General features: G+C 33.4%; 1 protein-coding gene across 4 annotated transcripts in view; it reads left to right on the top strand.

Moving 5' to 3' along the window:
* LOC145688045 (E3 ubiquitin-protein ligase Rnf220-like) overlaps nt 1-25579 on the top strand; it is a 403656-nt gene extending 378077 nt beyond the window's left edge. For all 4 annotated transcript variants that reach the window (XM_081761746.1, XM_081761748.1, XM_081761747.1 and 1 more), the window contains 6 exons: nt 103-255; nt 5550-5676; nt 9132-9318; nt 12545-12734; nt 14243-14317; nt 21126-25579. In XM_081761746.1, the coding sequence (XP_081617872.1) occupies nt 103-255; nt 5550-5676; nt 9132-9318; nt 12545-12734; nt 14243-14317; nt 21126-21197 (804 nt within the window). In that variant the 3' untranslated portion in view covers nt 21198-25579. The remainder of the gene's footprint in view (nt 1-102; nt 256-5549; nt 5677-9131; nt 9319-12544; nt 12735-14242; nt 14318-21125) is intronic.
* The last annotated feature ends 1367 nt before the right edge of the window (nt 25580-26946 follow it).

Here is a 26946-nt window from a genome sequence, read left to right as displayed (position 1 = left end):
AATTATTCATTACTTTTGTAATATTTATGTAATATTTATACTATTTGTGAAGAGTGATGGACATAATATATTCCTCTTTTTTTCCTTTTTCTTTCCTTCAAGACATACCAAAGGATTAAAGCCAATAGACAAAGTCGGTTACGAATTAAAAATAGGAAAAAGAAGACGGACGAAGCAATGTGTCCAGTATGTAGTGAAAAAATGCAAGGCACTATGGAAGAATTAAATGCTCATGTTGAGCATTGTTTGCATAAGGTAATTGATATATTATTCTACAAACTGAAAATTGTATTGATTTCTGACAAGTTGTTTATGTTTGTGAAGTAGTTGTGTATCGTTGTTTCTATATTTGAGACAGAGGGGAAAAAAGTAGTAGGAGCGAAAGAAAGTATACACACTGTGGTGTTTCGAAAGTTGCTGAGGTATCTATATAGGAAATGAAACAGGTTATTAGTAATAACTAACGAAAATAACAGTTTTTCGCATGGAATATTTTTTTTGGATAATATTTACAATATAAACCCTCTTCATCCCTTAGGAAGTGTATTTGACTGTAAGTGAAATAATGAAAACAGTTCGACCCAAGAGCTACGTTCAAAAATTCATTTCAAACGGTGCAATTGTTACTTTATTTTACTTTGTGTGTGGGGGCAGTACACTCCTTTCCCCTCTTTACAATACGCATTTCAGTCAAAAATGTAACAACAACACATAAGTAAATCCAATTACTATTCATTATAAACGGTTCATTCATTTCCTCACTATCGCCATTTTACGAATAGAAAGTGGAAAATTAAACTATTATAATAAAAATTGTCCCTTGCCCCCATAAAAGCGGAATTTTCTTAAATGCTGAAACACGTGTCCAATTATTTTGTATTAGAAATTTATATACTGAGTTTCATGTCCGTAAGATGCAGAATTTCTGAGGATTTTTATTTTTGTCATACATTATGAAACTCACCCCCGGTCCTTTAGGATACACATTTTAATCAAAGTGAGATGTTAAAATCCCAGCTTAAGTTAGGTATTAACAATGTTCAAAAATTCATTTCAAAGGGTGCATCCATTTTCCCGTGGTGTGATCACAAACATGATCATTTTCTTTTTTATTATTATTATTTATATAAATTACATATTCAAACATTGCTGGAAAACCTTACCTAACGTGTCACAAATTTCTTAGATAGATGCTGGGTCACATGGACAAGAATATGTTGAAACGCTGGGATGTGAAGCCCATTTCTCCGCTTCACAACTTTCTCTGTTTTTGATTATTTTTTTTTATTATTTTCCTTTTATTTTGTCCTCTCCGTATTTGATGAGACGTTTATCAAACAGAGCTTATAGTATATTATTTTTATTGTTTGCGATTTCCACTATTTTCTGGTAAGTACAGGGTAACAAAAAAGTTATTTCCAGTCTAGAGTATTGATAAACAAAGAGCAATACAGTGGACACTACGTACATTTAGGTTTCGAAGTAATCTCCATCAGAATCCAACACCTTTTGGCAACGTCCCTACAGCTTCATAATAACCCGCTGATAAACCTCGGCGTTCGTGGATGCAAAGAAGTCCATGAGTGCGTTCCGCCGGTCCTCTCGTTTGCGAAGGATCTCCAACGGAGGTGATTGTCGAGAGAATGAAACAGGTAGTATTCGTTTGGCGCGAGTCTCAGACAAGTTGCTGTAAGGTCTCCCGGATCTACTTTGCCACATGTGACTTGGCATTGTCGTGAAGGAACAGCACACCCTAGCGATTTACCAATGCCAGCTCCGACTGTCGTAATTCACGGTACACCCTTTGCATCTGCTGAGAGAAGAGGTCAGCAGTTATGGTCTGACCAAGTGGAAGGAGGTCGTAATGAACTACTTGCCGACAGTTCCACCATACAGAGAGAATAACCTATCGGAGGTACAGAAGTGGTCTTGAGGTGTGAGGAACAGCGTCACATGGCGACAATCAATATCTGGCACGCTTGGGAGTGTCAAAAGAGAACCAACGTTTTGTCGTCATCAGTGAGCAAACGATCATAGATGGGTGTGTTCAGGTGCCGAGTGAACAAGGACAAACAGGCTGCCACTCGTCCCTTGTTGGCTGCTGACAATGTGTGAGGTACCCACGTGTTTAACTTGTATAACTTCCCTATTCATGCAGGTGCAGTTTGGGTGTTTCAGCGGAAACATTATCCACAAGTTCAGCAAGTTGTACAAGTTCATCACACGTTAGACCGTTGTCGTCCTTAATGGGTGCTTTCAGAGCCTCGTCATCCAACATGCGTAGTCGTCCACTGCAAGGTTCATCCGAAACGTTCACAACTCCCGAACAGAATTTCTGGAACCAATGCCTGGCCGTGCGTTCGTTTACGGCATTTTCCCCGAATGCTTGACATATGCGGCAACTTGATGCGATAGCTGATAGGTTTAATTTAATACGCGAATTTAATTTAATAGTATATATATAATATAACACGCGAACAAACTGCTTCGATACACCCATTTCTTTTCGACACTGGACGAGCTATGACTGGTGTATGTGTGCAACGTGTCTGTATTACTGAATGCCGATGGTCAGACTAACTTCCAATCGCTTGACATCCACATTCGTCGTTTCTTTTCCTCTCTGAGCGCATGATTAATGGGACGTCAAAAACGGTAAGAACTTTTTCGGTTACCTTATAATTCAGCATATATATATATATATATATATATATATATATATATATATATATATATATATATATATATAAAATTCAAACCCAAATTGGTTTTCGAAGTCTTACCACAACCGTAGATAATTATGTTAGTTATCTGGATAACTATATTAGTTGTCTGAAAGTCATATTAGTAACACTCGTTATCATTGGTAATCTGGTATAAATAACTAAATTATCTCCAGCAGAAGAGAAAATTCTATAATATCGTAAACGTTTACCCCTAATTTGACTAAAATTGTGTGACGTTATTTTTGGACAGATGATAAGTTGAGAACTGAGAAACAAAACCCACAATTTGCATGAATTATTCAAGAGGCAAACAGCTTAGGGGAATGCATCTCTTGATGTTCACCGGGAGAGAGAAACAGGGGAATACTCATTGTCCTTTTTCTTTTCAGCAACGGTCTCTGTTCTGTAAATATTACGCAATTCAACAAACTGGTTATTAAATTGAAATTCGGTCAGGTTGATATATCCAATCTTTGTGTACTTTGCATGGGCGGACTTATGGGGGCATTGCCCCCCCCCCAACTTTTTGACAAAAAAAATAAAAATGACTATAAGATGGCCACATACCAAGAGCTCCGAGACCGACCAATTGGTCTGCAACCCACTGCCCCCCCCAGCGGACAATTTCTAGCTCCGCCTATGATCCTCAGGACTAGCTATGCTAATCCTCCCCAAGTACTTTAGGCGCAATCTCCCCAAATTTGAAACATACCGAAAAAAAAGTAAAGGATTCTAGAGTTGGTTCTGACAAAGCCAAATTACGAGTTCCGTAGGCTAAATTTTATTAAATTTCAGAACTTTTTTTCCTTCATAAAAGCATCACCATGGTATATTTAGATTATACCATTCTCAGTGAAAAAATATGCCCTCTCCTCCCCCCAGAAAATCTTATGGGCGCAACCTGCATCCTAAAGCTCGTCTGTGAGCACTTGTGCTCAGGACTTAGAAATGATTCGGCACCGAAAAGGTTTGCTAACTGTTTGACATATAAGGAATTTATTCATTTTTGGGGTTTCGGTGTTTGTGACAATTTAAGCCCGTCGCGTACAAGGGATGACGTCCCTCGGTGAGTACATTACCCTGAGAAGCGGGAAGGAAGCGATCTGGGATCTCTGTGTTAGTTACCATCCCGGCATTTGTCAGGTGTGAATGAGGAAAAGCCTAAATCGGGATAGCTGCCCCGAAATGGCTTTTACACCTTTCCGACCGAGTGTCCCCACCGGGAATCTAGCCCAGAACCACTCGTACTAAAGGCAAATGTATTAGTGACTACGCTACGCAAGACCACACTATTTGACATAGACCCTATTGTGACACTTTCCTGATACTACAGTATTTTCAGCAATGATCACATTGTCAACTAGATTGTTTTATTTGAAGTGATTGCATTTGCTTCCTTAAAATAAATAAATAAATAAATATATATATATATATATATATATATATATATATATATATATATATATATATATATATATATATATATATATATATATATATCACTGCTAGTAAGAAAGAACTACAAACATCTATGATAACCACGTTAAACTGTTTAATAGAAATTGATACTTTTAAAAGAAATACCTGATCAAGCTTTGAAAAGTTACATAAATCAACGGCTGTCAAACATTTATCACTGATGAGTTACAAATTTTTAATTATTATTGTTTTATTTTAATATTTAATTGCTATTGTGAGAGTAAGCTGTATCTTTTTATGTGTTTCATTAAAAAAAAACTTGTGACTATGACTGAATATGCTGTGATTATTTGTAATTTTTTTGTTGTTGATATTTTTATCTTAATATAGTTCTAATTATATCGTGCCTAAAGCATGTTTTCTTTATATAAGTTGTTGTTTACTAATAGAACTTAACGTAGAATTTATGAAGGAAAGCAAATAAACTTGACATATTAAATTAAGTAATTCAATACGTGATAGTTTTAGCATTATCTGAACTGCATTTGTTTTTCGTTTTATAGTTTTAGTCTTCAATAATTTACATTTTAATCTTCGAAAAGAAATGCTAACGTAATTGACTTTGTTTTAGTTTAACTTAGTTTTTCCGTACGGAGGTCTTATAAGATGGGATATATGCTTTGAATGGGGCTCGTATCACCGCTGTATTTTTTTTATCCAAGACTTGAACTCAGGACCATGCGCACAGTAAACGGTGCGCAGTGTGGACGTGTTAAACTATACACATAAAACGGTGTCATTGTTCTATGTACTGTCGCTGCGTTCACCAGTTTTTTTTCTTAACTTGCGATAAGTGCCAAAATATGGAAGGGTTCCTGTATTTGTAATTTTACGGGCTGTTTTGAAATTTTATATCTATCTATCAATATATATATATACCTGTTCGGTTTTGTAAGAGTAAGTGTAATTACTGTCGATTCACAGATATGCTTTTAATAGTAACTCAGTTATTATGTTCGAAACGTTCAGATTTCCGAATGTTAGCCATCATTTTCTTTCATATACAGGGTGGCCCAAAAGTAGGTATACAGTACCATACTGATCAGCTCATTCCATTTTATATCATTTCTTATTGCTATTCATCAGGTAGACTTAGTTTCTTTATTATTTGTTCTTAAAGTGTTTTTACTTACATCTTAAGCTCGGAAGAGCCGAAGCAAATAAACCCATAAACAAGAATATTATACTTGATCAATGCAGGGTTGTATACCTACTTTTAGGCTACCATGTGGTTCTGATAACTATTAGATACGAACCTTTCATGGACTCAAAATTAATGATTACCATGTTTATTGTCCAGCAAAGAAGTATTGATGCAAGTATTACAAAATTACAATTTTTCAGCACGGAGGGACGACGGAAGAAGATGAAAACGTAGATGTAGAAGGTGACGGTGAAATGTACGAAGAGTATGAATGGGCAGGCCAGCGAAGAATACGAGCAACTTCACTATTGGTTGGGGGATTTGCTGGTGAGTATATTTTTCTTCTTTAATGTAATTTATTGTTTCCGTTTCCATTTAAGTTTACTGAACTCAACAACAAATATATCATTGTTCATGGTTAACTCACAAACTCTATAGGCACACTGCAGCAACAAGTATGGCAAAGAGTCGAAAAGAGAAACTACTTCACATTTGAGCGTTTGTATTCTTTCTTACGAAGGACAGGATATAGTATAAAACAACTTTTAATTGGTGAACATCAGATAAAAGTTTTGCGTTAAAATGACCCTCAATAATGTCTGACCTTTGTATCCGTTTCTTTGGTAGGCTATTAGAGAAGGAATATGCATATTTAGAAATTCCAACGCGGAATTACAGAAAACAAAATATGTATTGAAGTATTTATACTGTATTGTTCTTCTGAGGATTACATATTTCATAAAATGAACTTTAGAGTTTGCCGATTATCAGAAAAGAAGATGTGTGTATGCAAAAGCAGTGTCCAGTAGCTAAGAGATCTAATCACTGCGAAATTAAAATATCGCTAATTTTACAATAATTATGTGATATCTTCAAATATGTAAAACATAATCGAAATGTGGAACAAGAAAGCGCTAGACAATATTATTTTGGATTAGGTACCGTTATCACGAGTCACCTAGTAGCTTTCCGTTTGGAGCCACTTAAAAACGCGAAAATAAATGCCGAATTTCTAAATGGTTGGAAATCAAATGCAGATAAGAGTGTCGTGATAACGGCATCTCATGTAAAATTATATTGTCTAGCGAGCTCTTGTTCCACACTTTGATTATGTTTGATCTGTTTCAGTGTTTCTTAAAGTATGGGTCGCAACCCATTGGTGGGCCGTGGGCCTTTTTTTGGTAGGTCGCAAGAAATTTAGTATTTTACAAAATTTAATTTCCTTGAAATACACCACCATTACGTAGAATACCAATATGTATTTAAATAAAAGTAGGTGGGCCACAAAATATAAATGTTTAATGTGGGTAGCAGTAATAAATAGTTTGAGAACCACTGATCTATTTGAAGATATCACATAATTACTTTAAAACTAGCGGTTATTTAGTTTCGCCGTAATAGAGCCTCTTAATCAAGTACATTAATATGCAACCTCATTAGTGATCATCAACACAGATTATCCCAGAACTTAACGTTCTTATTTTCTTGTATTTGTTTCATTTTCTTTTTTTCTTTTTATTTATTTACGATCAGAAATCATCACAACTCATTTTGTTAGTTTTAAATAATATGGAACACGAAAATCGTTCTTTAACCGAAGTAGGATTCAGTCAGTTGTTAAAATGCTAAAAAAAAAAAAATATTTAAATCAACCTTTTCTAAGTGTTGTTATAGGTATTTTTGATAAATTAGCATATATTTTTTTATTGTCATATTTATTAATCTCATCAATCGCTTTACTAGCCGTAACGCCGGGTATCATCAGAAGTGCATGTAACATACACGCCTAGTATATAAATATTAGGAACAACAGTACTATTCGCATATGAGAATTAACCCGGTTTCTTGTTAAAATTAACGGATTGTATGTTAAAAAAGTCAATAATTTTAAAGTCTACTCAAACTCTTATGTTTATTACTTTTTCTTTCCTTATGCTTTGTGTCTAGACAAAGAATCCAAGCTTCCCTGAGTATATCCATCTTCCTGTTAAAATTATCTCAGTGGTTACTTTGAGGATTCTTTTTAGTGTACTTATCTTATGTACCATTCTCATATTTTCAAATTCCATTAAACTGCCTTCCAAATCTTCCTTATCCGTATAGCCATTCCTACTGGTCTACTGGCTAGCGTGTATTTTGGTGCACGTGGTCCCATGGAGAATTTCGATTTTCGGAGTGACATCCCATAATCGTGGGCATTAAAAACATTTTTTTTTCTTATGATCTGTATATTTCGATGCTTTCATATAGCCTCCAGTCTTCCTTCTTCTGTTTTTCGATATATCCAATGAATAGCATATCGCATGCAAAATGTATTTACTTGTTCGTTAAAAGTTCTGAGTATATACGAGGGTGAGTCGGAAAATCTTTCGTCTACCAACTATGGACCAAAGACAAATTTTATATTGTGAAAATAAAAACAAGGCTTGTTTTACTTCTCCACATGAGAAACAAGCACTTGATGCATTTGTGATACTACTTTGGAAGGCTTAAATTTTTCTCTTGAAAAAAAAAAAAAAAGTGTCCTTCATATGAAAAAGAAGATAGCGGCTGTCTTCACTTTATCATTGGTTCGAAAGTGCTTTTCGTTGAGAGCCATCAATGCTGGAAAGAGGTGGAAGTCGCTGCGTTCGAAGTCGGGACTATACGGTGGATGAATAAGGCACTCCCAACCAAGCGTGACAGGATAGTTCTGCATTGTCACCGAGTGAAGTCTCGTATTGTTACCCAAAAAGAGAACGTCAGATGAGCTCCCTCTTGCCTATATGGTTAGAGTAAGTGCCTTCGTGGTGGGGTATCAAAGTTCGATTGTGAGTGGAGAACTCACGCTGTTCAGATCTCACATTAAGCTCTAGATCCACGGATAGCCTCAATGCCAAAAGTAACGTTAAACTTCAAGTCAACGAAAACGTCAGATATCAGAAGACAAATCCGCTTCCTCGAAAAGCACATTTCAGTCTGCTCAGTGTCTGACAATACCGCTGTGTATTGATTGTTCCTGCTTCTATATTTGCTGGGCACAGAGTGGGCCGCAGATCTGAAATTTCTGCTAGCAATACTATTAGCACCATCTGCACGATCCTGGTTGTACCCACCTAATGACATGTGTGTATGGCTCTCACATTAAACCAATGATTTGTTTTCCCATTTTTTTTCTCGAGAGAGAAAAGGAGTGACATTTATTTTCAATCTTCTCCTCGTATATATGTATTATTAAAAGCCGATCTGTAACATCTACTTTACTTTCGGATAAACACTAGAGCAGTCATATACAACTAGATCCTCTGTGACGTCATAGTCTGTTTCTCTCATTCTCAGTAAACCAGACGAAGAAACATAAGGAGGAGACGGAAAACCTGATGGTAAGGCGATGGTGAGAGACAAACAAGAATGACGATGGTTTTGCAGAAACTACTCGTGGATACATGACTGTCCGTACATTGCTAACATTTTTCTCACCTCGCTCCCCCTTCTTTATTCTTACCTATATCTGTCCGTAGCTGTTCAGAGCGTAAAACATGCTCTGGCATCATACACCATCCAGCTAGAAACGACTGATTTAGAGGATATCCGAAAACGTACTGCATAAGACTTCATATATGTCGTTCGTTTAATTTTTCTTTCTTTTTTATTAAAAAAAACCTATAGTAAATGAAAGTAAAAGCATCTTAGATGATATATATTAAATTTGCAAACTTTCATTGTTGTATTCGTCAGATGTACTAAACTGATTTCTCTACCATTTTGAAACAATGAACGAAGTTTCTGTGTTTGTATTAAAGCTGCAGGATTACCTACCAGTAGTAGCCGAACGTCTGCAGAGGAAGAAGACACCGATTTAGTTGTAGATGGGGATGATAGTGCAACGTATGGTCCACCACAATATTCCGAAGCTGATGTCGTGTTCCCTAGTGCGGATGGTCCTCAAGAGGAGAAGGAAAGGGAAGCGCTTAGAGAAGCTCTAATGAGGTAAACATTTGTATTTTCATTTCGGAAGTACATTTATAGGCTTCAAATGTATATGCCTGTTGAAGTTGAGTACGTCATCGTTCTTTGTATTAGACTTTAAAGATTTTCGCAACAATATCAAATCGAATTAAAACCAAAACTCCGCACGTAGAAAGTTCAGAATTGTGTCACATCATTTAGACCCAATAAAAACCTTTACTCCACGTTCGAACATTTCCAGTTCGAAGATAGATGTCATCTCAGTTTTTAACCAGTCTTAGCTCAACTTGAAACTTCCCCCATCTGGTTCTTAATCTTCGTACAAACCCTAATTGCCGTTTTTCTTGTACACTTTTCACGTAGAGATAAACGGTGCACGTATTTTTTTTTAAGTGTGAAAAACTTTGTTAACACAAAGAAAAATATATATCGGCATAAAAAATTACAATTACCATACTAGAGTAAAGAAAAGGTTTCTTATACGTCCCGTATCTTACGAGATTATACCTTATTACCAGGTTGCGTCCCGACAAAATTCTTCGTGACGCAGAATTGTTCCGTAATTTGTGGATTTGTGTTCCACGTTCTGATTCGTAAATTTAAACATATAATTAATTGCCAAGAAATAGATACCCATCGTCATAAAAATGTTCTACCAATTGGCAGTACTGTTAATACTGCGAGATTAGTGTCACTGGCGGACACAAATAACTTACTTGATATGACACTGATCTGCTATGAATCGAAATCAGTTTTACCATTTCATACACTTTCAGACTCACAGAAAATATCAGGACTTTATACCCTTTATTATACTATGTAATTGTGACGAAAAAGTGTTTATATTATTCAAACCGAACTATTATTATTATTATTATTATTATTATTATTATTATTATTATTATTATTATTAATAATAATAATAATAATAATAATAATAATAATAATAATAATAATAATAATAATAATAATAATAATAATAATAATAATACACAGATTCTAATTAAGAAATGCATTAAAGATATTAAGGATTACGAGAAGATGTAAACCCTAATCGGGTTTAATGCAAAATATTCCAAATGAAACATGAACGCAGAGACAGTCGATCAGAGGTGGGTTCTCTCTTATCGAGCATCACATCCGCGGGTATACTCTGGAAATAAAAATAACCGAACAGTCAGTCAATATGCAGTACACAGTTTCCGTCTTACAAGGAGAAGGCACACTTTGGTAAGTGAACTTCGGGGCCATTTTTTGCAAGGCGGTAGTGCACATTTAAAGAGTTAATATTACAAACAACTGGGAGAGCGCAATGGGCAAAAATGACGGAGAAAAACCATTTTAAAGTTTTCTACTCGACACATATATTGTACGACGCGCGAACTTATCAAGTGGCGGCGTGGCAGGGTGAGAAGAATCAGCGACTCAATTGCAAAGGGTCCCGGGTTCGATTCTCGTTCGAGTCAAACTTTTTTCCTGTTTTTTGCTTCAATCAATAAAGTAGGCATTTGTAACTAACTATAAGTAAAATATTAATTCACCATATTTTTATAATGAATAAAACAATAGAAATTTTCAATCACTTGTAAATTCTTTTGATGTTCCATGTTAACTAGGAACAAAATTTAACCTCTTCCGTAAATATTATTGTTACTGCAGTCGTTGTGTAAAAATAATTTCTTGAAGCTTCGTGTCTACATATGTTGACAATGTGAGAATTACAAGGGGAATGAGGGGGAAATCTGCTTTGGTTATAGCAACATCCAGTATTAGCAAAGGGGATTTCCCCCTCAACTCCTTTGTAAATCGCACACTGTCAACAGATGTAGGCACGAAGCGTCAAGAACATCTGTTACACAACGACTGTCGTCAAGGGCGCCGATCATGGAGGGCCGGGGGGCCCGTCCCCCCAAGCTTATGTGGGCCCCATGTATTTTTATGAATAAGTATTTTCATATGTATTTTTTATTGTTTCATGTATTGTGTGTGTGTTTTTTTTTCTTTTTGCATGAATGGGACCCCTCAGAATTTACAGAGAAATCGGCGCCGTTGACTGTCGTAACCATAATACAACTCGCGATATCAGTATATTTACGGAATAGATTAAATTTTCTTGCTGGTTAACATGGAACATTGAAAGATTTTACAAGTGATTTTAAAATTTCTATTGTTTTATTCATTATAAACATATGGTGAATTAATATTTTATTTGTAGTTACAAATGATTACTTTATTAGTTGAAGCAAAAAACAAAACAAGGATTGACTCGAACGGGAATCGAACTCGGGACCCTTTGTATATGAGTTTCACACTTTACTCACTCTCCCACGCCGTCACTTGATAAATTTGAGCGTCGAACAGTATATGTGGCGAGTAGAAAATTTTAAGACAGTTTTTCTCCCTTATTTTTGCCCATTGCGCTCTCCCAGTTTGTAATATTAACGCTTTAAATGTGCACTACCTCCTCGCAGAAAATGGTCCCGAAGTTCACTTACCAAAGTCTGCCTTCTCTTTGTTAGACATTTTCCTGAAAGTGAATGACTATAACTTTTAGTATCAACATCGGCGATTCCCTCCGCATTTTTTAAAAAGAAAAGATAAGGAGGTAGACACGGTAAGTCCGTTTGATGTCAGTTCCTTCCTGCGGACAAGTGATAATGACCACGAGTTCGGCTCGGTTTCACATTTTAATGTCGAACTATGCTCAATTCGCACTACATTTAGCGGCATGTACGATATTACAGTACTTCGATACGAAGTTCAAATCTATATCATAAGCTCTTTTATTTATTACTCTTCGGTAGATTTGTTATTTCTGTTATACATAGAAACGTTTTTGCCAGACGATTATTAAAAATATAAACTGTAGTAAAATATATCTTATTTCAAAATTATGTTTGTATTAATTTCTCGTTTTGAATACCTTGTCTGTGTAAATAATTTGTTATTGAAGTGATAAATCGTCGTAACCAAATCTGTTGTTACTAAAGAATGCTTATGTTCCAGCACATATATTGTTCTCCGTTTGCCGAATTTCTTTCATTTAGCCTACCATTTCTTCCTCATAACCGAAAACATTAGTCTACTTAACTCACCTTTATTATTATTATTATTATTATTATTATTATTATTATTATTATTATTATTATTATTATTATTATTATTATTATTATTATTATTATTATTATTATTATTCTTTTCAATTGTTGGTTGTGTTTGTACATACAATATTTCTCTCTAATTTTAGTCCAGATACAGTTAAACAATCGTCCGTAGAAGTAAAAGAAGAGTCAGGTGTGAGTACCTGCAGCGCAGAGCCAGATCAATCGTCGGGAATCAGTGATAACCAAGTCCTGGAAGCTTTGAAGAATCGTATCCGAGAATTAGAAACAGATAACCAATCTGCTGCGAATAAATTCAAGTGTTTAATATGCATGGTAAGAATAGTATCTCTGTATGTCATGTTATCCCAATTGCATTATTGTCCTGCTTTAAAAAGTAAATTATAATGAATATTGAAAAGAAGGAAATAAAACTGAACATAAACAATATATAAGTTACAACAGCTTTGTTGAATAAGGAAGACTGTGTCTAACGTCCCACGATTATGTTTAGAGGCTAAGGAAGACGGTGATGATGATAATGAATGAAATTATGGAATGATGAAAGTAAGAGAAAGCGGGAGAACCAAGACAAAACTCACGCAGCCCTGTTTGTCCACCACAAATTCCACTTGGTGTGAGCTGGAATTGAACCAGGTACCTCATGCATGAGAAGTGAGCACTTCACTGAGCCACTGCGATCCTTTCTATGTCAATTCTAGGTAGATTAAAAGAAAACTGTGATAGGCAATGTTTATTTTACGATGAATGGATTACAGATATACCAGTAATGCACTCTGCTACTTTTTTCTAAAGATTGATTTATACTTCGCGTAAAAATGATTGAACATTCAGTTTTTCTTTAAATATCTGTGTGTTGTTATATCTATAAGAATTGTGAGGAACAAAAGCTCAGGTATACTTATCTAATATGCATGACAAGCGTATCAAAATATTTTAACTATTGATGTAAGTAGAGATTTAATGAAGCAAAGTGGTTTTCCAGCTTGTGCAGATTATGATACTACCTACAGTAACGAAAGCGCGCAATGTGCAAAGTATGTGTCATTATTTTGATCTTTACTTTGAGTATGAATGACTTTTTAGTATGAATGACAAGAGATTAACTAATTGTATGAGATGTCTTAAATGATTCCTAATTGATGACAAAAAAAAAAAAAATGGATAAGGGGTTTCAAAATGTTAATCCTCTTCACAAGATCGCTGGGAGCATGGGCGGAGTTAGGAATTATCTCCTTGGGGGCAAACCTTCTGTCGGCTGGGGGCGGGGGGGCACGGTAAATACAAATGAAAATTGAAAGATCTCATAGGTGGCACTTTTTATTTTTTGTCAAAAAGTTGGCGGGCAATGCCCCCCAATGCCCCCCATAGCTCCGCCTATGGCTGGGAGCCGAGAATAAAAAACCTCGAGTCTTCAAATTACATGTTTATTTTATTAATGTCTGTCTTCTGTCTTGCGTTTGAGCGGTAGTAAAAGTCTTACATTAGCATGTAATGTAATAATTTAAAATATAACGATGTACTGACTTCAAAATCATTTTTAAAAATCATAACTTAATAATTATCTTTTATAAATGAATCAACTGTTTCTTTAACATCTTACATGTACTAAATTTACTGTGCTAAACTAATGGATGAAATCTGTTATAACGCGAAATTAGAGCGTCTTCGGGTAAGTTGTGAATGTTTTAAAGCTTGATCTAGATGAAGTGTATTGTCCACTTCACTTTACTGTCTGGGTTGAAGTATGAAGTGTTCTATATATATTTAACGTTTGAAGTAGTACTATTTACTAAAATTAACTTTTTCTTTTCTCCCCGTAGGAGCGATACAAGAAACCTGTCATTTCTATATGCTGCTGGCATGTACACTGTGAAGAGTGTTGGCTCCATACACTGGTAATGTTTTTAAAAATTGTCTTACTTTATATTCCACCATCTATGTTCATCGTACTGGAAAATTTGGATGTGGTTTTAAGTAACAGATCTATATTTAAGAACAAAAAGGAAAAATAAAAGATACAGAAGTTTTGGGTGGCAAGCTTAACTTGATAACTAAACGCAGCATATAGTAGGCTTATCATAACATGATATCTGCATTTCAGCAAGAAGGAGACTGTCCATCGCATATCGAACAATTACTTAATAGTTGCTGTCCTGAAACATATTATCTGGTTTTTACATATGAAACATACTCGACGAATAAATGGAAAGTATATATCTTTTTATCTCGAGGCTAATGCTACACAAAGATCAGTTATCATATAGACATAAATAACGTGGATTCAATAAGTTATTGTATTTTTACTTTTACAAAATGAAACAATTATTTATAAAAAAAAGAAAAGAAAATTATGATACTGAGTAAAAACAATTACAAATAAGAAACAGATGATTTCAAGAAAAATAGATTTTTCCATACGTAAGTTTGTGCACAATTATATTCCATGTGTGTATCTCTCCCCTCCAAAAGAGCAAATGTGAACAAGAAGTTAATAGTGCACGATTCACAAAGTTGGGCCACATTAAAATAAAAATTGACAAACAGTTACTGTTGATAAAATGACATTATTTCACTTTCAAACTGAAGGAGGGGACTCAGAGTAGTGTTGTGGTAGAGATACATTTGCATCGTAAAAACAAATCATAGTTCTTGTAATAGTATTGTGCTAATATTTAAATATTTATACAATAATTACTTCTTTCAAATGACATGAAGTCCTCCAAATATTTCCTGATATTTAAAAATCATGTCAAGCGGATTACGTAAAAGAGCAAATATATGATATTTTTGCTTCCATTAATCTTGAAAGAAAATAACAATTATTTCTTTATTATGTATAGTGGAAAATATGTATATTTTCTGGTATTGATTGCGATACATGTAGAAATAAAAGTAGCATTTTTTTTTTTATTGCTATCTGGTTGTTTTTCCATTTGTTGTATTTCATTGGTGGTGATCTTCTTGGCTCTTAAAATGTCGTTGGTTTCTATATTGATGTCTTTTAGGCGTATGTAGAAGACGTAAACTTGTTAAGGACGTAGAAGTTGTCTCTGTAATTGGTCTGCCGAATTGACATTTGTTGGTTTGTGTTGTACTGCAGGCTTTTCATTAATGTTCATAGTCCTAGTCATCCTCGTGTATTTTTCATTTCTTCCTCGTTTTGTTAATGACCAATATTTGACAAATATATAAAACTGTATTCTTGTTGAAGAGTTTGACTGGAGTTTCTTTTAAGTCTTTGAATGAATGAGCGTGCTCCGTGCACGTTGCACTTCTTTTGGTGTCGTAGTTATGGAGTTGTGAATTATGTCACAGTGATTATTGTGAGGAATTTAAGCTTGTGGGAGTTGCAACAATAACCAGAAAATGTATATTTTTCCACTTTTAACTAACAAAATACTGAACACAACGCACATATACATAATATATAAAAAAGTACAATACAGGAAAGAAGAAACGTAAAAATATTACTCCAAGGTACAGAAAGTAAGCCGATACATATAGTGAGTTGATACGTTATAAAAGCTTCGGTATTAAACGGTGAAGTATGCAAAATTACGAGTGATACTGACTGCATTCTGAGTTAAAGTATTGTTTATTTATTATTTCAAGAAAACAATTCTATGTTATCATTTCAAGACAAAGAATTTGAAATAGAATAGGACTTCCTAGTAATCAAGTGCTTGGCGTGCTGGTGTTTGTGCGCTTGGTTCTAGATTTCGTTGTTGAGAAGAATCAGTTGTTCATTAATGTACATAATACAATCATTCCGTAAATATTAAAAAAATAATAAAATAGAATAATTGATACGACATGTAATAGAAGTACAGAGAGATTAATATTTTCTTTGTTCATGTGTGATGCGAGCACCATGATTTGCAGTTCATCAAAGAAATAGAATACACTGATGTTTACACACCGTCCAAGAACTCAGAAATTTCAACAGGAGTGAAACATTACTGCTCATCATTCTGTATACATTAAAATAATACTAGTAATATTTATGTAATCAAAATGTGAAGAAATGGAAGTTACAACTCATTAATAATATGCTTAGAAATAGCATAATGTTCAAATGTATTAAACACGTTATCACGTGTTTACGTGCTCATGTTTTCAAATTAATTCCAGTCATATATAATTACAAGAAAGACAGGATAGAATGCTAAACTAACGTACGCAGGAAAGGACGTTTTGATAAACAAAGTTCATTGTTGTTGGAATATGTGAAAAGCAAATTCGAATTGATATCATATTTCAAGGACAAATTGTACCCATCATCGTATTGTTTAAAGATAATGTAATTTATAGTGATTAAATCAATAATTTTAGCATCACATAAGAAACGATGTTTGCAAAAGTAAGAATGTTAGCAATAAAAAATTATCAAAATGGCTTTAAATAAATAAGAAAATAAATATAAAGTACGAGTGAGAAAATGTATGGTGACAAACCATGGGGCATTAGGTAATTTCAACTTGTAAACTTAGTCAAATATTATTCCATTAAAAAAAAAAAAAAAAAAATTATTCGTTATTGAAATATGAGGAAGAGCGATTCGGTTTAACGTCTCCATGTTTAAGGGACAATCTGTTCTTATGATTGTATTATTTCAGGCTAATATAATGTATGGAAACTAAATAATTTCAGCATTACACGATAAAGGATGGTTGCAAAAATGAAAATGTTAACAGGCAATAAATAAATTTAAAAATAAAAATATCAACTTACATACTAGATCAGATATTGTTTGTAAATAACAAACACGACGACAATCAATAATTTATAGAAGCTTAATAGTTTTCCACATCTTGCGAATAGAAAAAATCAAAAATCATTGAAGTTGAAACCATGAACTAAGAAAGAGGATATATCTTTTGCAAGTAATTGCCTGAATAAATATATTTAAAATTATATACACTCATGTTCAAATAAAAGTTGAAATATTCGTATATGATGATTTTTTTCGGTTTAGTTGTTTTTCCGCAATCAAAATCATTTGTAACTAAGTTGTTTTTGTATATTTGAACATATTACATATATGCTAGAACTATTTGAAATAACTAACAATATATTTTAAGAACTCAGTATTGTTGATTATACTCATAGCTTTAACACGCCAGTATTGAGCATTTCACAAGGATGAATTTGGCCTGACTTAGAGCACAACACATTTTAGTTCGCAGTTAGTATTCAAATAACGAAAAAGTAATGACAGAAACTAAAGTAACCGTGGGAAATTTACAAATTCAAGTATTAAGCGAGAAATGAATAGAATTAAAGTACGATAAAATAAAAAGAAACAAGAAGCACGTGGAGTGTAAGAAATTTATGACATTGAAACACAAAGCAATAAATTGATATGCAATACGTGTGGAACTACTAGTTGAATTTCTGGATTCAAATTCAATATTCATATCTTGAGTATAGCTACTAATAGAAAATTGCTCAATTAGTTGAAGATAGACCAAGGCAAATACAAGAACAGAACATTACTTTCATCAGATTATTGTGTTTTCAATCATAAAAGGAAATAGAAAATACATGAAAAAGAAGTAGTTTTTGTTTGGAAATCATAATTTGTTCAAGTGTTAAAATGTGTATTAATCTGAAAATCAAGAATTGAATTTAGTTATTTTCGATTCTGAATACCGAGAAGTTTAAAAGAACAATATTTAAATACCCAATACGTCGATGAGAAGGAACTTCAGAAGTATATGATACACTTTTCGTGAGTAATATATATCATGAGTGTTGGAGAATTTTTGTTTAAAAAGTTAAAGAATTGAATTACTTTAATCGGACTGGATAAAGCTAAAGAAGAGAATCAAGTGAAAATTAATTGTTGTACAGCTTTTGGGTTAAACAGATTTCGTAGGATTGATGCTACAAGACAACACATTCTCTGTTTGTTAAGACCAATACATCGTTTGTGCTATAGGAATGATTCACCACAAAGAAATTACATAAAAATACATGGTTCAATTCAAGAAAAAGTGAGGTTATTTGGAATATAGTGTGAAGTTTGAAGGCCTTGGTGAGTATTTGTGTTTACATTTATTCGAAATTTTCCAATTTTTCCGTCATCACTGGTACGTGTATTCGTGTATGTAGCAAAAACAAATGTTAGAATATGTTGGCCCAATACTTGTGATGTTAATTGGTTAATATTTTTATAATAATTTTAATTTATAATATGGGACTATTTTTATAGAGCTTTGCAGGACAAGAAGACTCCCAACAAATGCTTTGTGTGACAGTGTATGTGTTGAACATTCTATGGAAGACAATTTTAGTGGCGTAGACTAGAAAACTAATTGCAACTTTTTATTAATGCGTGAGACACGTTTATTTTTTTGTCTTCGTACTTGCAATTTGAAAGAATTTTGTTTCAAATATATTTTTATTAAAAATATGATATCGTTGGACAGTCGCTAAAATGCAGGAAATGTTTATGATTTGCCACCACCCAAAATAAATATAGGAACTATTTTATGAGCTATTTAGTTGTGTCAAAGAAGTACTATAATAACATAGCATGGAACTGCAGGGAATTTAGTACTATTTTTATTCGAGAAGACACATTAAATATCTGTGCAGTACTAATGTGTATTTCAGTACGTTTTAGTGAACAACCTAGTGCACACAAAGATATACGAGGTAATATGATTGATATTGCACTCAACTTCAGTAAAAAAATACTTTGATATAGTTACTTGTTTTAAATTGTGCTGTAATATTATTCTATCGACTAATCTGATCTATCGTTTACAATTTGAAATTATCTCGTGGGTGAGTGGATGTATTGAATGTTTTTCTCTAGGGTCTCCAAAATCTCTTCTCCACTTCATAAAATTGTTTATGCTTTTAGCAGGAATAGCGTTCAGTTAACACTGCTGTGAACAAAAAAATTCTAAAGTATGCTTTGTGTTATATTTATGTATATATGTATAGAAAGATATTTGCCTATATTAAGTTTTGGGAGTCTTAGTATTATGCATCTAAATTACTGTGTTTCTGTCCAAAATACGAAAATGTGAGTTTTGTAAGTCAATATGCACAATAATAATAATAGGTAAAACTATATGATTTGTAATGTCGGTCAACAAGATAGAAAGTATTTGTCGCTTATAATGTCTTGCAGAGCTCTATAATGTCCCTCATCAAGTACTCTAATCCTCATCGAGTTAGATTTGTTCAAATAGCAGATTTAAATCTTTCGGGGATAATTCCTGCAGTAATGCGACTTTTTCCTCTGGATGTGGGCAAAAGAGAAAGCTTATTGCATAAAACCACAAAACCAAAAGTTCTTTGTGAATTTGATAAGCAAATTCGCCAAGTTCTTCAAACGTACTGCTAGAGTATCTGAAGAAACCTGGCACAAATATCCCTAAATGTTCACGAGAAGTGTTGGTTATGGTTTTGCATATGTGGAATTTTAGCAATCCGTAACAATTTTACTATTGTAGGGATCAAAATGCTTTTTGTTTATTGAAAATGGGTTAAGGATTAAAAAACAAGCTATACACAGTTTTTAATAAGGAGTTAATTACGGCCCACACCGTATATATATATATATATATATATATATATACAGTGGCGGATCCAGGATATGATCAAGGGAGGGGCTAAACCATAATTTGCCGTTTTATCCAGTGTAAAGCAGAATTGAAGCCCCTTTTATCCAGTGTAAACCTGAGCGTCAAGGGGGGGGGCTATAGCCCCGTAGCCCCCCCCTTGGATCCGCCCTTGTATATATATATATATGTATATATCCTGTATAATTACAGCTTATGAGTTTCTAAAATCTCATTCCTGTTACGTGATTTATAAATTTGTCAGCTGTGAACTTTACGTTACTATAATCATCTTTCTTAATCAATTTCATGTCATAAGTGCTTGCATTTTGTTCCTTCTTTACTAAAATGTCTCTTTTTTGCTTTTTTCTCTCTTATTACCCGTTTTTTACCAATGCCTACATTCTCCTAATTTCATACTGCTTACTACTCATTCGCATAGACAAAATTTAGTATGTGATTATTCCAGAGGCGTACACAAGAGATGAGTTTCTGAGTTTTAACCCTCCATCCCTTGAACAAAGCATTATGATAAATAGACATTTACCACATTAAGATATGCATACAAAAATCCAGAAACGATATGAACTAGGGAGCTTAAGCCCCATCCTATCCCTCTCTTTATGTAATTCTATGTGGGCTACTGGGCCAGTCCGACCCAGATCCTTCTGTATATATATAAATTTCCTAATAATTTCCTTACAACTACCTATAAAACAATATGGGTCTAAATCATCATATAACGGAATTGTTCGTGCATTTTAAATTTAAATTGTTCCCAAACTGTATTCATTTAGGTGGTTGTACTTAGCTAGTAAATAGAAGATAAGAGCAGCTTAATTCTTGTAATTAATTTATTGGAAAGTTAGCATTAGATGATTCACATTTTTACTAGAAAGTTTAAATTAAACCAATAAAGAGATAACATGATTCTTGAGAGTCAGTATGATGGTTCAATTTACGGATCCATGTTTGGTGCTGTTGTTTCGTGGGCAGTTTCAGTATTCAATACATTTAAGAACAATATATAAATGCCTGTTAGATAATAAGTTGAAAAATGTATTGCATAGAAATTGAACTGTGTATTCTATTTGCTTATAATTGTATATTTTTTCTTGATTCTCAGGGAGCAAAAAAGCTATGTCCGCAATGCAACATGATTACCTCACCCTCCGATTTAAGGCGTATTTATTTGTGACGACAGAAAGAGCTTGGTTGAATGCTACGGAGTGAATGTGAAGTCATTTCTCGAGTCCCTTGTGTAAGTGACTTTTCCTCAACATTTGCGTAAAGGCTGTGTGTAAAAGAAATCCCTGTGTTCCTTCAGTGCATGCATGGACGTAAGCATGTATGTACGTGTTTTGTGACCTGCTCTCCTTTCCAAAGAAAGAAAAAAAAAACTAGTAAATAGACGAAATGTGCTCTGTAAAAAGGAAAAAGCAGTTTGTTTAAGAAATGTGATTATTTCGTGATTATGTAATATTGACTGTATTATCAATTGAAGCTTACGAACATTCAGATGAACTGTATAATAATGTTACATGAATAAATTTCATGTGTTAGTCAATCTATGAAACAATGAGGAGACAATTCAACTGGATACATGGATATTCATGATTTTTTTCCTTCCTAGAAATTGTTATTTTACCAACATAATTTCACAACTACATCTGTTTACAAAAGAAAAAGACATTCGGCGGCAAAGATATGAATAGTGCAGTCTGTTTAGATTAAAAGAGTGATGTTAAAGAAAAGCTAACATACTCAAATGCAACAGTTGAGAAATGAATTGAAACTTTACCAGAAAGTGTTATTATGTGATCTCAGAATTGTATTGAATTGAAACGAAAGAATTTCAGGGTTTTGAAGCAATGTTTGAAGAAAGAAAGAAAGAAAGAAAAATAAAGCAAGCAATGTATTCTTAGTGTGTTACGAAGAAGTGCTTTGAATGTCACCATGAGAGAATAAGTTCAACCTTATGTCCTCTTTTGACTTCCTCGTGCATTACTATGTGCCCTTCCTTAAAGAGAATAAGAAAATGTAAATTTAAAAAAAAAAGAAAAAAAACTAGATTTCTAAGTGGAAGATGTCTTGTTATTTTCTGTTAGTTTATTGACTGTTTTGTACTAACAGATAATTTTCAGTGTATTTTTTCATACCTTATGTTTAATTTATTTACGCCGTTTTGGGAATATTTGAGTAAATGTTGGCTTTTTTATATATATATATATATATAATATATGTATGTAAGTGGTGGTGATTTCCCCAATTCAGCATAATGAAATGAATCTTAAATTAGCAATTTAATATACAGAACAATGAGTTTCTTTTCATTATGAAGACATTTTGAGTATTTTTGTTTTAAAAGAAATATTTCGATTGTTTACATGTTAAAAAGTGTAGTTCTACTTATTTTTCGAGTCGTTTTCAGACTTCTTTATTTTGATCGAAATAACGAATTTCTAAAATAGAATATGAAAACAAATATTAGTTTATTTAAATGTGGTTCCAAATTACTTGTAATGTAACCCAAATACAATGTGAATCAAATATTTCATGATAACGTTTGATACGGTAATGGTGAATTGATCAATCACGAATGAAGATTGTAAAACGACAGTCATTTGTATAAGTTAGCTTCAGATTTCCTTTGACACTATAACGAATGACAAATAAAATGTTATTTTTTTTGTGTGTTATACGATTCTTGGCAAATGTTTGCCAACTTCATTTGGTAATATCTTTTCTAAAGTAGACCATATTTGTCATTTTAGTTTATATATATATGTAATTTGAGCAGCTATGTAATTTGAGTTGGGAATATGGACACAAATCACAAAATATATATCTTCGTATTGATTGCGTTGTAGAAAATAAGCCAGAGATAATTTTGAAAAAGACGTATCATGTACGAAAAAAAGGAGAAAGAAATGTATAGATTAAACACAAAAGCAGCAAATATCCAGTAAGTAGTAAGTTGAAAATTTTCACTTCCTCCTTCATATGTTCTTACATGCAGTCTTGTCTGAAAGTCGTAGAAGGATTTCAGTATTTTTGTATCTGAAATCCGTATGAATAAAAGTTTGTTTAGTATTATTACTAATGCTCCACAATAGCCAAAGTAATTGCAGAATAAGCTCGTCTTGCATTTAAGTCACTTTTTCCCTCTAAATATACCCATAGTTCAGTCAGACTTTTTTCTTTAAGAAAAAAATATTATTTAACATCTTAAATCCGTTAAAAACATCTGTAGAAATGATTTTTTACTTCAAGAATGTATTGTCACTTTCATGAAATGTTCATGGTTACATGCTTAACTAATTATCACTATTGTCCAGTCCTCACTTGGGTATTAGGGAGACTTGTGGCGAGGTCAAATTAATCAAAGCATGTACTCAAAGCGAAGGGTAATCAGTATTTACACTGTCAATCTTTTCTTTGCTCTTCATTAAGAAATATGAAAGGAAATATCAAGCAATCAATTCAACTCTCTTTTAAATAACCGCGAAACGTTCGAAGAAATAGTGCCACATAGCATTTGAAACAAGAGAAAACTGTACATTATCTATACTTACAGAAGGTTAGTCTACACATAGCACGTAAAATGTTCTGTGAGGTATTTTCTGACATCAGAAGGAAATTAATCCTTCTTCATTTTACATTTACTTTTCCCTATTTGCAACTTTCCAAAATACCACGACTAGAATTTTGAAAATATTTATGATTCGAGTGAATCGTTTAAAAACTTCTGATTGTTTAGGGGAAACAAAGGGGGTCACGAAACACCTAAAACATCGGGGTTCAAACTAGTAAAGTGTTCCTTTATATTCGTTAATTTCCCTTTTTATTCCCTACTATGGCAGCTTAATTTCTTCATGGCATTCTGAAGAAATAGAATTTATTGTCCATGGCATTCTGAAGAAATATTGTTGAAGAAATCACAGAAAAACGTTTCTGAACAACAATTTCATTATTTTGCACAAGTTTATACCCTCCGCCTTGCACAAAATGATAGAAAGGTCGGAGAGGGAACAAAATATTCACTATCATAACATTTTTAGATATTGGTCTAATATGTTGACAGAAAAATTACTCTTGTGTAGCCGTCTCGTCGAAATAACACATAAAGAGTTACATCTTTCCTTAAGGCAGGGGACCCCTTCTGGATCCGCTACTGATCCGTGATATATTTAATAAATGTATTTTAGATTTTTCCCTTGCTGCAAGATTTAGTTTCCAGATTAGGTTCTATTCATAAAAAGAAGTATCATACAATTTGATACCCGGAAAAATTTGCAAATATAATGTAGGAGATAATACTGAATCACGTGAACATATTTACTCTTCTCTACTGTTCTGTTCAGCTGACTAAACGGATAAGAATTCAATGAGTGAAAAAGATGTGTGGAGATGTCATTTCATTTCAGCACAATTAGTTGACTTCAATTTTTTTAGTGTATCCATTCGTGTGTAAAACCTGTGACGTGGGTAAGCTTGGAGATCTTTATCCACTTTTAGTACAATAATTGTAAAGTTTAAGGCAATCTTTGAATTAATACATATGCATGTAAATTGTTACAATCCTAATTTGCTTCCTAGATTGGAGTATAAAAATCCCATAACTTGGCGAACTTTTCGTTCACAATACTTGAAGTATCTGTTTTGTTTTCTTGTTATTATTATTATAATTAATAATAATAATAATAATAATAATAATAATAATAATAATAATAATAATAATAATAGTTGTTCTGATTTATTGAATACATTCAAGTTCCTGAAAGCTTACTATATAGCTATATTGAATGTTAAAACAATGTAAATCCTCTCCACATGTAAAGCCTAGTATTATTGTACATAATTTCAAATATTCGATGTTATGTAATAAAAAAATGAAATTAGATCTTCCAGTTTTACGTTCCACTCTTATCCCAGGTAAGCTAAAGGAGACAGCAAAGATGAGAGAATTAATGAAATGAAAAAAGTGGGAGTCAACTGGAGAATGTGCCAGAGATGAACACTACCACCGAACCTCCCATATACTAAGAAGCCAAATGACAAATCTTTTTATGGAAAACGATTAACACATTTTAGATTTTTTTTTTATAAATTAAGATGATGTGTAGATTCCAAAATACAATCTATATTGATTTCTGAAATTAAATGGGGCTAATGAATTATCCACTTTCTTGAAATTATATGTAAGAACATTTCCAGGCTGTGTACATGAATTGGCATTGTGAAATACGTGACGTAAATAAAGGATGAAATGTAAATAACGGAAAACGATCAGCAAACATCAAATCACTACATATATCATGTATCATATTGTATACATTTCAAAATACAATCTGTATTAATTTTACGATATCTTGATTTTGCATTTTCTACGCATAATATTTGAAAGGATATAATTTTGTACTACACAAATTGAAACTGTTTTGGGGAAGTCAGCCAAAATCATATGATGTCATCTCATTTCAACTGTGAAATACCAGATGTATCAGTTTTCTTTGTGTCAACTAGAAATTTAGTTTCAAAATTTGTGAAATATAAAATAAAAATACTTTATCAAGTTAATATTTGTACATCTTTCACAACATAATCACCCATAATGCAAAAATATGCTTACAGTAGAAGATCCGGGAAAGACGAGAAGTCGCTTGTTTGTAAATTATATTTCCGGGACATTTCTTCAAAGCATATATCCGTCCCTAATACATGTGGAAACATTTCACTATACAAATGAACTACCGAACCGTCACGGTAATAAAATAACGGAAGACCTGCAGAGACCTTTCAGCATATATAAATTGAAAATCAAACAACCTACCACTTACTAAGGGAATGGCTGCTACAGACGGTAGCATATAATGCACAATTGTTCTAACATGACATTTCTCAAACTTTATTCAAATGGGAACCACTTTTATTAGTCAGTGTCTTCTACGGACTATCATACTTTCTTTTTTCATTGGCTATGTACACGGTAACCGTTTAAACATTTCGTTCCTGGTAATTATTAACCCTTTCCAGTACCCGTTTTTTGGGCTATTTTTTAGACTTTCAGTCAAGCAGCTACTGCATCGTCACTATTTATCCTAGGATCATGGTTCATGCCTCATTCTCTTTAGAATGGAGCTGGCTTTCAAATGATAGCACTTGCATGCTCATACCATATACCAGGAGCGGAAAAAATGATGTCAAAGGGAAAATTTTGGAGGGAATTTTTTTTCTCGCACTTTGGGCCCCTCTGGAGCGGCTCTGTGTAAACGTAGCCATCTAAAAAAAAATATGTTAAATAGTACTTGGTATACTAAATGTGTGTGCCAAATTTCAAGTTTCTATCTTGAATACCAAGGGCGGGAGAAATTTTATCAGGAATTCGCACCATGCCCCAAATTACCGTAAAACACCATGATCTCAAGTAAAAATTTTCTTGAGACATCCCTAATTACCCTAGGGTCACGTTTTGCCCATCATTCTCTTCAGAATAGAACTGCCTTTCAGGCGGTATTTCTCACGTGTCTCCATCATGTATCTGAGGCGGAAAAATGAGGAAAAACGGGATTTTTTGGTAAAAATATCCGTTTTTCAACTTTTTGACCCTCTGGATCCCCCTGTTTTAACGCAGAAATCTGAAAAAAAATCTAGTAAATACTACTCGGTGGACTGCATGTTTGTGCAAAATTTCAATATTCTACGTGCAAAAATAAGCCCGCCAAAAATACTTTACATAAACCCCTCCAAAAAGTATTACACGAAAATATAAATTTTAGACTTATGACGTCATCACCTCCTATGTCTCGACGCAGGAAGGTGTGAAACCATACGTAATGTCTTCTACAATGCCTCTGGACTTAAAAAAAACCCGGACGAAAAAGCTCAAATAGAGTTATGTACCATGAAACACCCCGTATGGTACAAATTGTACCATGGGATCTCCA

Source organism: Thermobia domestica, chromosome 6 (genome assembly GCF_964235325.1).
Source record: "Thermobia domestica chromosome 6, izTheDome1.hap1.1, whole genome shotgun sequence".
NCBI classification, from domain to species: domain Eukaryota; kingdom Metazoa; phylum Arthropoda; class Insecta; order Zygentoma; family Lepismatidae; genus Thermobia; species Thermobia domestica.
The sequence above is the reverse complement of the archived record's forward strand: the minus strand, read 5'-3'. Positions and strand labels throughout refer to the sequence as shown.